General features: G+C 39.8%; 1 protein-coding gene across 2 annotated transcripts in view; it reads right to left on the reverse strand.

Moving 5' to 3' along the window:
• Positions 1 to 11,892, reverse strand: part of LOC107705742 (zinc finger protein 512B-like) — a 72,195-nt gene that overhangs the window by 34,766 nt on the left and 25,537 nt on the right. For both annotated transcript variants that reach the window (XM_016509195.1, XM_016509193.1), the window contains exons 3-4: positions 1,320 to 1,399; positions 941 to 1,069 (exon numbers count right to left, since the gene is read on the reverse strand). In XM_016509195.1, coding sequence (XP_016364681.1) covers positions 941 to 1,069; positions 1,320 to 1,399 — 209 coding nt within the window. The remainder of the gene's footprint in view (positions 1 to 940; positions 1,070 to 1,319; positions 1,400 to 11,892) is intronic.

Genomic DNA, 11,892 nt, shown 5'->3' on the forward strand with positions numbered 1-11,892 from the left:
CCTTGGTGAACATAAGAGATATTCCTTCAAAAACATAAAAAAAAATCGAACTGATTGCAAACTATTGAATGGTAGTTATTATTTATTTGTTATAAACAAAATATGTATTAATATACATATTATTATTAAAAATATTTTAGATTTTAGCGTGTTGTGCTTAGCACCAAAGTTGTGTCTCTAAATTCATTCTATTTAATAGTCACCAAAATACCGCTTAAAGGGTTAGTTCACCCAAAAGTGAAAATTCTGTCATTAATTACTCTCCCTCATGTCGTTCCAAACCCGTAAGACCTTCGTTCATCTTCAGAGCAAATTAAGATATTTTCGATGAATTCCGAGAGCTTTCTGAGTCGTGGTACTCTCGTGAAAGCGCATCGAAGACTGACACAGAAGACAAGAAATTGTTGAATAAAATCATTATTTTTGTTTTCTTCGCGCAGAAAAAGTATTCGCGTAGCTTCATAACATTACAGTTGAGCCCATGATGTCACATGGACTATTTTAACGATGTCTTTGCTACCTTTCTGGGCCTTGAACGTATCAGTTGTGTTACTATCTATGGAGGGTCAGAAAGCTCTCGGATTTCATCAAAAATATCTTAATTTGTGTTCCGAAAATGAACAAAGGTCTTACAGGATTGAAACGACATGAGGGTGAGTAATTAATGAATTTTAATTTATGGGTGAACTAGCCCTTTAACACATTTGCTGATGTCAAGAAATTTCAAAACAATAACAGTTAGACCTCAAATTGCCTGGCAGACATGATCCTAAACCAAACTTAAATTTACAGGGCTCCTTAAGACTTTGAGTTGAGTTCATGCAACCCACTATCTGATTTCAAATGAATGTAGTTTTATACATTCCTATTAATAAACGAGTGTTGGTTGCATTCATGATTTTGCAGCGCATGACTGTGGAGTCTGGATTTCAGTTTTTACCCCTTGGCATCGCTGATAGTGATATTTAAGTCCGTAAATACTGGGGAATTCCAACCAGCAGCCTGAGCATGGACATTTCACCCTGGAACGACTCTTAAACTCCTCTTTCCACTGAACCATCATATGGGCCTAGGGCAAGGAAACACACACACACACACACACACACACACACAAGAGCCATTAGAAACTATTAGCACTCAATTCACTTATACACAGGCCTCTGTGAGATGTTCTTTCTCCAAATGCAACAGTTGGAAGCAGTTTGGAAAGTCCCTTTACTCCTTTCACAATTGGCATTAAAAAATCACCCAAAATCCTAATCTGGCGTAGCTTCATTACTTCATCACTGGCCAAAATGGATATTTATTGCTTTACTCACGGGAATAATGCGCAGCTCCTGCACCTCCACGCGAGGGCGTCCTTTCTTCTTACCCTCTGATTTCTCATTATAGGAGGAACCTGATGAACATGAACATTCCCAACCCATGTTAATACTGTTAATAAGTAATAATGTGATGTATTCCATGACATATTGTGCACTTTTATCTCACATTTATCATTATTTTTTTGCTATCATTATTATTATTTGCTGTTGACTTTATTACATTAACATTGCCCATCATTAAATTACTTTTGGCAAGAGTTTTTAAATACCGCATTATCTACATTGGCAGTTCATAACAAAAAGGTAAAAGCAAGTGACATTTATTTGAAAGAAATATAGCACAGGCACTTTTAAAGCAGGACGTTTCACAAAAATAAGTGTTTGGACACTTTGTGGTTGTCAAACGTTACATGTCCATAGTTAATATATGATTACTCAGCAAGGAAACCTGTTTTTTGAGTTGTGACTTTAGTGTCCAAAAGTGTCCAAATAATAGGGTATAATAGAGAGAAAATTTCAGAGTTTTTACATTTTTAAAATTATAAACCTGTTGTTATTTGGAATAACATGCACTGACAAATAAGTGAAATAGAAAGTAAATAGGGTCCATTTTTATTTCATGGTGGAAACTCCCCTTAACACCTCACATCACTGCGGCTCTCCATATGTTCCAGTCGTCCCCGCAGGGACTTTAGTGGGGCTGAACGAACATTTAAAGACACAGGCAATTGCAGATGCATTCTGCATTCAAATTCTGTGTAGTGGCGCAGTGGCATTGCTTATTTCATGCAAGTCCCAGGAGAATGGAGGATGATAGCATGCAATGGTTTTCGGAGCGGAGGTCAGGGAAGGTTGCTGCAAATCTATACGAATGCTGGCAAGGTCAAAACATTGAGCAAACGGCAGATAATTACACACTAATACTCCACAGAGGCACGCTGGCTTATGGCTGCTAAGCAACTACATAATAAGGACACTTACAAAGTGGCTTCAGACAAATTGTTTGCAGTGTGTGTGTGTGTGTGTGTGTGTGTGTGTGTGTAAATGAGAGTGATAAAGGCCTTTCACAGACTAGAGTAAATGAACCATTAATCAGCATGTCTTTGACAAAGCACTAGGAGGACACACTCATTGAGTTTATAGAATCAAGAATAGGTCACCTAAAAATGAACATTCTCTCATTTACTCAACCTCCTGTCATTCAAACACATATGGGGTTATCCACAGCAACAAACTTTTTTTTTTTTTAAGTTTCACATTACTCTTTTCTGTACAATGACAGACTATGTTAGTCAATCTCCAAAAAACACCATCAAAGCTCCAATAAAGTAGTCCATATGAGTCAAGACTCCATATTCCATGTGTTCTGAAGTCAAACAATAGGCTTTGCGTGAGGAATATACTGAAATTTGATAATCATCTTAAATCATTTATATATACAGTATCTCACAGAAGTGAGTACACCCCTCACATTTTTGTAAATATTTTATTATATCTTTTCATGTGACAACACTGAAGAAATGACACTTTGCTACAATGTAAAGTAGTGAGTGTACAGCTTGTATAACAGTGTGAATTTGCTATCCCCTCAAAATAACTCAACACACAGCCATTAATGTCTAAACCGCTGGCCAAAAAAGTGAGTACACCCCTAAGTGAAAATGTCCAAATTGGGCCCAATTAGCCATTTTCTCTCCCCGGTGTCATGTGACTCATTAGTGTTACAAGGTCTCAGGTGTGAATGGGGAGCAGGTGTGTTCAATTTGGTGTTATCGCTCTCACTCTCTCATACTGCTCACTGGAAGTTCAACATGGCACCTCATGGCAAAGAACTCTCTGAGGATCTGAAAAAAAGAATTGTTGCTCTACATAAAGATGGCGTAGGCTATAAGAAGATTGCCAAGACCCTGAAACTGAGCTGCAGCACGGTGGCCAAGACCATACAGCGGTTTAACAGGACAGGTTCCACTCAAACAGGCCTCGCCATGGTCGACCAAAGAAGTTGAGTGCACGTGCTCAGCGTCATATCCAGAGGTTGTGTTTGGGAAATAGACGTATGAGTGCTGCCAGCATTGCTGCAGAGGTTGAAGGGGTGGGGGGTCAGCCTGTCAGTGCTCAGACCATACGCCGCACACCATCAAATTGGTCTGCATGGCTGTCGTCCCAGAAGGAAGCCTCTTCTAAAGATGATGCACAAGAAAGCCCGCAAACAGTTTGCTGAAGACAAGCAGACTAAGGACATGGATTACTGGAACCATGTCCTGTGGTCTGATGAGACCAAGATAAACTTATTTGGTTCAGATGGTGTCAAGCGTGTGTGGCGGCAACCAGGTGAGGAGTACAAAGACAAGTGTGTCTTGCCTACAGTCAAGCATGGTGGTGGGAGTGTCATGGTCTGGGGCTGCATGAGTGCTGCCGGCACTGGGGAGCTACAGTTCATTGAGGGAACCATGAATGCCAACATGTACTGTGACATACTGAAGCAGAGCATGATCCCCTCCCTTCGGAGACTGGGCCGCAGGGCAGTATTCCAACATTTTTAAGTTTCACATTACTCTTTTCTGTACAATGACAGACTATGTTAGTCAATCTCCAAAAAACACCATCAAAGCTCCAATAAAGTAGTCCATATGAGTCAAGACTCCATATTCCATGTGTTCTGAAGTCAAACAATAGGCTTTGCGTGAGGAATATACTGAAATTTGATAATCATCTTAAATCATTTATATATACAGTATCTCACAGAAGTGAGTACACCCCTCACATTTTTGTAAATATTTACAATATAAGTGTCAATATTTTGTGTGGCCACCATTATTTTCCAGCACTGCCTTAACCCTCTTGGGCATGGAGTTCACCAGAGATTGAATTAGCTACACCACACAAGATGTTGCATTGGAATTTAAATTGGAATGACAGGAAGACAAATGTACTTAATTGCAACAAAAAAAATTCAACAAAGTCATACACACACACATACCAAAACCTATCATTAATTTTGACTAATAATAAATATTTATCCGTTGATTGGTAGAACATATATTATTCATGAGACATTTCTCCAAACTAAGTTTAAAACTGTCAAAACAAATTTAAAATAAGTGTAAACAATGTGGTTTACTGTACATTATACCATATGTTTTTATACAGTAGGCGTATCAGGGTGTGACGTGACTATTTACAAATTGTCACGTTACTGTAATGAAGTAGATTTTATTTTTGTTTTACATTTCAGTGTTTGTCTGAAAATGAAATCAAGATGCACCGTGAATGGCTGCCTCGGTGTGGAGTTATCCCATTCTTTGGCTGTTTTTGTATGCTTGTTGTGTGCTTAGTCATTTTTTATCATCAGTTTTTACCAGAAACGAACTACTGGACATAAGCAAAGGTACCCAGATTCTCTTTTAATCAATCTTGGGGATTTTAATAAAGCAAATCTCTCCCGTGAACTGCCAAAATACAGACAGCACGTTACATGTCCTACCAGAGACAGTAAAATACTGGACTACTGTTACAACACAATAAAGGATGTGTTGTAAGCACCCTTGTGAGAGTAACTAATGATCTGTTAATGGCTGCTGATTGCTGGTCCTTATCTATTCTTGTTCTGCTTGATTTGAGTGCAGCTTTTGACACCATCTCACACAACATTTTGTTGAACTCTTTATCTGCTATTGGTATCTGTGGTATTCCTCTTGCCTGGTTCACTTCATACTTTTCCAAATGCACACAGTTTGTTCAACTAAAATCTTTTCAATCCCAACCTTTTTCTGTTAGCTGTGGTGTCCCCCAAGGATCTGTTCTTGGTCCTCTATTGTTCCTAATTTACATTCTCCCACTTGGTAATATCTTTCCTAAATTTGGTATTAAATTCCACTGTAATGCTGATGATGCATACAGACAGCACGTTACATGTCCTACCAGAGACAGTAAAATACTGGACTACTGTTACAACACAATAAAGGATGTGTTGTAAGCACCCTTGTGAGAGTAACTAATGATCTGTTAATGGCTGCTGATTGCTGGTCCTTATCTATTCTTGTTCTGCTTGATTTGAGTGCAGCTTTTGACACCATCTCACACAACATTTTGTTGAACTCTTTATCTGCTATTGGTATCTGTGGTATTCCTCTTGCCTGGTTCACTTCATACTTTTCCAAATGCACACAGTTTGTTCAACTAAAATCTTTTCAATCCCAACCTTTTTCTGTTAGCTGTGGTGTCCCCCAAGGATCTGTTCTTGGTCCTCTATTGTTCCTAATTTACATTCTCCCACTTGGTAATATCTTTCCTAAATTTGGTATTAAATTCCACTGTAATGCTGATGATGCACAACTTTATGTATCTACAAAGCCTCACTCCATTCTTCCACCTGTCTGTCTTACGGTCTTCACAAAATAAAAGATTGGTTCTCTGCCAATTTTCTTAAACTTAATGGCAGTAAGACTAAAATACTCCTTATAGGCACTAACTCTATTATTTCTAGTTGCAGCAGTTTTTCATTATCCATTGACAGTTCCTCCATTTTTCCTTCCCGCCAGGTTAGGAACTTGGGGGTCATCCTCGATAGCACTCTTTCATTTGAAGCCCACATCAATAGTGGTCTTGCTACTTTCATCTTCGTAATATTGCTCTCCTCCGTCCATCTCTCACTCCGCACAGTACTGCCATTCTTGTTCACGCGCTTGTCACCTCTGACTACTATAACTCTCTTTTATTTGGTTTACCACACAAGCTTCTCCATACACTCCAGCTGATTCAGAATTATGCTGCTCGTATCATAACCTGGACTCCATCTATACAACACATTACCCCCATCTCTTCAACAGCTTCATTGGCTTCCCATCAAATTCTGCACTGAATTTAAAAGTATTCTCCTCACTTATAAAACTCTTCATAACCTTGCTCCACCTTATCTCTCAGATCTCATACAGCCTTATACCCCTTCTCAAACTCTCCGTTCCTCTTCACTGGGTCTCCTTCATGCCAGAGTATGTGAGCGGAGTGGAGTGGGAGCGGAGTGAGGAGTGGACTGGCGTGATTTTTGACTGAGCAAGGAGTGGATTTTTTGAAAGTTGGAGCATCGTGGTTTTCACTCGCTCTGAGAGCGCTCCACTACCGCTCCATCACGAGCCCAATTAATGCCAACAGCCCATAATATAACTGTATTGTATCAAGAATTCACGCATTAAACAACATTAGCTAGCTTGTCAGATACGTGGATCACTCGAATTAGAAAGAAGGTGAAGGTTATAATGACGATGATGGGCGAGTGCAGTTATATCTCAAGCATGTTTGTTTGTTGCATGTGGATACTCAATATTAATTGGGTGAATTCCAGTTTTAAACAGTTTATTGTACTGGTAGTTAATCTTTCTATCTTTCTACCTTTCTAAACTAATGTGCTGCTACATTGTTGCACACGTGTACAACACACAAGCTCACACAACGTACAGATCGCGCGCACATAGAAACATTCAGGAGTGCAGAAAATTATTGTCAACACTGTACTGTGACTTATCAGCTTAAAAATGGAAAAGTTACAGCATATTCTTTCTGTTTCTGAAGTAACTACAACCCTCAGGTTTGCCATAGTAGAGAGACGCTTCACAGACAAGCGAGTTAAAGTCATTTAATATAGACGTGGGCTAATTGTAGTGTCCCAGTAAACCATATTAAAACTATTTTTCTAGTATACTGTATTTATTTTTTGTTTAATATAAGTTCTGAACAGAACTTTGTGATATTTCAAAACATGCTGAAATACTTTAGCCGCAAATTTCTTCATGAAGTGAAGGCGGAGCGGCGTTTCTGACAAGTGGAGAGAGGAGCAGGAAATGCTGAACCCGAAGCGGAGCTGGAGCGGAGTGATTATTGAATGCTTGGAACACGGAGGGGAAATTGTTGCCGCTCCACTCCGCTCACATACTCTGCTTCATACACCCCTGGGCTCGTTTAACCACCATGGATCATAGAGCCTTTAGACGTGCTGCCCCTCACCTTTGGAATTCTCTCCCAGCTAACATCTGTAATTCAGACTCGTTATCTCAATTCAAAGTTAAACTCAAACTCTACTTTAAGCATCACATACACTCTGTATTTGTGCTAAATAATCTCTCTCTGGGTATGGAGGGTAGACTTCCTTCACTGGCACACTTTTCTCGTTCACAATTAACCAAGTCCTCCATCACAGCAGCTTTGCCAGCCCTGCGACTCTCCACAGAACTGTGTGGGAGGGGGACAGAACGCTGGTCTGAGGCCAGACGATGTGCTAATTACATGTCACGAGTCCTGCTATCAGCCCTTTTTCACATCTGAGTTGCAGCAGCGGCTGGCTTTGTGTTTTTCTCTTCTCCCACCGATGACCCCGTTAACCAGAACGGCTACAGAGGGGCTGTGGATGCTGACCGAGGCCAGACCCTTTTACACTATAATAAGGAAACCATAAAATAAAGGGTTACACTTTATTCTAAAGTGTCCTTGTTACAGTGTAATTATACATTTAAGTACTGAGTAATATTAATTAACTACAGACTTACTATATGGTAAGGGTTAGGATTCGGGTTTGGCTTAGGGTTTGGTTACTTGCATATAATTATGCATAATTAATTGATATTATAATAGTAAACACATGTAACGTGTAACAATGACACCTTAAAATAAAGTGTTACCAAATAAAGTGTAACAAAAAGCACTAATACCCTTAATGAGTTAAACTGGGTAATAATTTTAAAGTGTTAAACTGTTTGGTAAATTCATCGCCTCTTTCTTCGGTTCACATTGGGTCCTCAAAAGCTTGAAACTGTTTTAAAGAGATGAGGTAAATTGGATTCATGCTATTATTTGACCCAGAAAGCTCATGTTTGTAGAGGGATCTTGTCTTCATCATTACAAATGTTCCTGGGGCTTCTTTGTGGAGGTATCCCTGTTCGTTTTGTGGTTTTAGTCCTGTTGGATAAGGGATTAAACATAATCTTTGATCTCAGCCGAAAGAGGGCCGGAAAAGTCAATAACCAAATTATATGCTGTTTAAAAGAATGTTTGGGAAGCTTAAAGAAAGAGCCACACTTGGGCTAGAGGCTATTGTAGGTGGATTTGAAGGCACACTGTTTATGATAACGAGAATTAGAGAGATCTGTTCAGGTTGAATTAGGCTAAAGCACACACATGAAAGTTGCCTTCTAAATAAGCACTGTATTAAGTGTGTGTGTGTGTGTATGTGTGTGTCTGTGTGTGTGTGTGTGAACACTACAGTACTTAAGAGATAAGGAGTACAATCACAGACACATTGGAATGACACGGGTGTTTTAGTTGAGCAGATTTTGTCTGTCATTATTCTGCCTCTTCTGCTGACGAGGAAATGAGGTGTGAATTTTAATTTCTGTCTGCAAATATACAAGTCCTTTAGATAAAGAGCATAATTAAAAAATGTTGCTCTCGGGAAAGACATGTTTGTGTTGCTATGGGAATGAGAGCCACTTGTCTTAGTATCTGTCAGGCCACTTTCAGTGTGGATGTAACACACACATTACCTGCAAAGACATGCGCATTTAAAAGCAAACTTTTTATTACTTTTTATTTACTAAATGCAAGCGCAAAATCCATAATTTTAGGTGTTAAACTTCCTCCTGCACCGTTCGTGCTATGGACATGATATGATATTTCAATCTGTGTGGCTTGTTGAAAAGAAAGATGTGCTATTACTTTTCTTAGTGATCATACTTACAAATTTCACCCGGTGGATGATGATGAAAAAAAGATGAAAAAAGTTCTTAGACTTGCATTGAAGGAGGGACTTGAGCTATATCTAGAGACCAGAATAGAGCACCGCAGTAATGACGTATTTTTGTAGGGCAACCCAAAAGTTAGCATTACCCGATTCCCTTGAGAAAATTAGGCCTGTTAATTTAACACGTTAATTAGTTATAGAAAAATAACACTATATTATAATATAATATTATGATATATTATATTATATTATAATATAATATTAAAATAAAAAACCCACCCCACCCCAGACCTGCACCTCATCTTACATTTCATACAGTTGACTGTTGAAAAACATGATGCAGGGCAGCAACTCACTGTGTGATGTAGCCTATAATGCAGTTATATGCCCCTAAAATGTAAGATATTGGGTCAAAAAAATGCCCCTATATAAGTTTTTTTTTCTAATATTTATGTCGATATCACACGAGCAGTAAGAGCAATATCAAACAAGTGTTGTTTTTGTGTAAAAAAAAAATTATTATCCATTCATTAGCATATTAGTAAGTAACTGACTTGGTATCCAAACTGGTATGAAAAATTGTAAATTATATAGGAAATGGAATCAATAACTGAAATTTTGGCATTGTGACAACTGTGTTATTATGTGTTAACTACATTTTTAAATGCAAAAAAAAAATTGCTGAGTGTTCAAATTACTTTGTTTAAATACTTTTAAAATTACTTTGTTAAAAACTAATATTTATGTCATATGATAAGCGATATCACACGAGCAGTAAGAGCAATATCACACGAGTGTTGTTTTTGTCCCAAATAGCTTGATTGATGATTTTATACAACAGTTCAGTAAGTAATAAGTTAAAGTTAAAGGGGACCTATTATGCAAAATTCACTTTTGCAAGGTGTTTGGACATAAATGTGTGTTGGCAGTGTGTGTACACAACCACCCTATAATGATAATCAGTGTGGATGTAACACACACATTACCTGCAAAGACATGCGCATTTAAAAGCAAACTTTTTATTACTTTTTATTTACTAAATGCAAGCGCAAAATCCATAATTTTAGGTGTTAAACTTCCTCCTGCACCGTTCGTGCTATGGACATGATATGATATTTCAATCTGTGTGGCTTGTTGAAAAGAAAGATGTGCTATTACTTTTCTTAGTGATCATACTTACAAATTTCACCCGGTGGATGATGATGAAAAAAAGATGAAAAAAGTTCTTAGACTTGCATTGAAGGAGGGACTTGAGCTATATCTAGAGACCAGAATAGAGCACCGCAGTAATGACGTATTTTTGTAGGGCAACCCAAAAGTTAGCATTACCCGATTCCCTTGAGAAAAAGCCAAAAGGATTTTTCCACTGGCTTTTTGATTACTGCAGAAAATAAGTTCTGTGACCAACAAAAGTTTATGATTCTCACGATTTATTCATCATGGTAATTTTCACAAATGAACACAACTTTTATGAATTTTAAAGACTAGATACAATTGCAAGAAGTAAAAACCTAAAAGTATGAAAGTCGAAACAGGGGGGTTGAGACAAAACTGAAGCATGTAGCAGAATAGGATTGTGCGGAGAATCCAAGGCGACACTCCTGGCAGACACCTGGCGTGTAGGTAGCATGATAGAGGCTGCATACGGGTGCAGTCCGGAGGATATCCTAGCGCCAGGTCCCCGAGGCGGTCGTGCACCAGTGTAGACAGGCATGGCATTAACAGTAGCAGAGGAGGGTTCATGGTGTCCTGTCGCAATATGGGTCGGCCCAAGAGAACTGGAGTAGGGGCGTGGTCTGGTGCATAAGTAGGGGTGGCTGACATGGGGAGAAAGCCGCAAGCGTCTCCCATCGTGTAAGCAGCAGCAGCCGTAATGGAAATGGTTTTGAGGGGAGAAAGCCTGATGTGTCTCCTTTCTCAAACACAGAGAGAGAGCGATGCAGACTGATTACTGCACACTGAAATGCACTGAGCGGCAGATGTAGCAGGTAGCAGGTTGTATTTGGACAGCTTTTCGGGGGGGGCAACATGTCCTTGATTGCTGGAATAGTGGCATAACCCTGCTTCACATAACCCACTAGGTTGGTGAAATCAGCGATCTCTGCATTAGTAAGGCGAGCAGAGAAAGGCTGCTTCCAGGAGGCCAAGGATCATGATGCAGATCACTGAAAAAATGGCAGCTTTCTTCGTGTGGGATGAGAATTATGGCTGCTCAAGAAGCATTCATCGAGCTTAGAGGACTGGGACTCACGTGGTTTGTCCGGCCACTCAATACTAAGCTTTTTGGTAGCATGCGCTCACACGTCCACTAGCTCAGTATAGGCCACAGAAGGCCGTGCCTCCTGGCCGCTAGGCAGGAGAGTGTCAACTGAAGCATGCCCGAAATCCGAGTCGGACGCCGCGGTGTGCAAAATGCACAAAGAGCTCAGGTGAGAGAGGGAGAGAAATGGGGAGGCCCGTCTGCTCACTCTCTATAGCCTCGAGCTCCACATCCGAACTCCAGGTCACAGATTTACGGAAGGCCTCAGCGGCTTCCGGAGCAGCGCGACGGGGAAAACGGATGACTCCTTCTCAAAAACCGTGAGCCTTGCGCGAAGAGTTTTGAGATGGCGATTCTCACAAAATTTAGTTAGAAGCACCAAAAAGAGCCTTGCGCGTGTGAGACAAACCCATTTAACACACTTTCTGTGCAGGTCGTCGCTCGCAATAAAGCGAGAGCACGGCGGCTGGCAGTGACGAATCTCCATAGCACTTCACCAGAGGAGAAACAAGGCTCCACTGAATGCAGTCGCTAAAGTGCAAAGGAGAAAACTTGAAGAAATAAGCCGAAACACGGGC

The sequence above is a fragment of the Sinocyclocheilus rhinocerous genome, unplaced genomic scaffold (assembly GCF_001515625.1).
Source record: "Sinocyclocheilus rhinocerous isolate Xijiao unplaced genomic scaffold, SAMN03320098_v1.1 scaffold263, whole genome shotgun sequence".
Lineage (NCBI taxonomy): Eukaryota > Metazoa > Chordata > Actinopteri > Cypriniformes > Cyprinidae > Sinocyclocheilus > Sinocyclocheilus rhinocerous.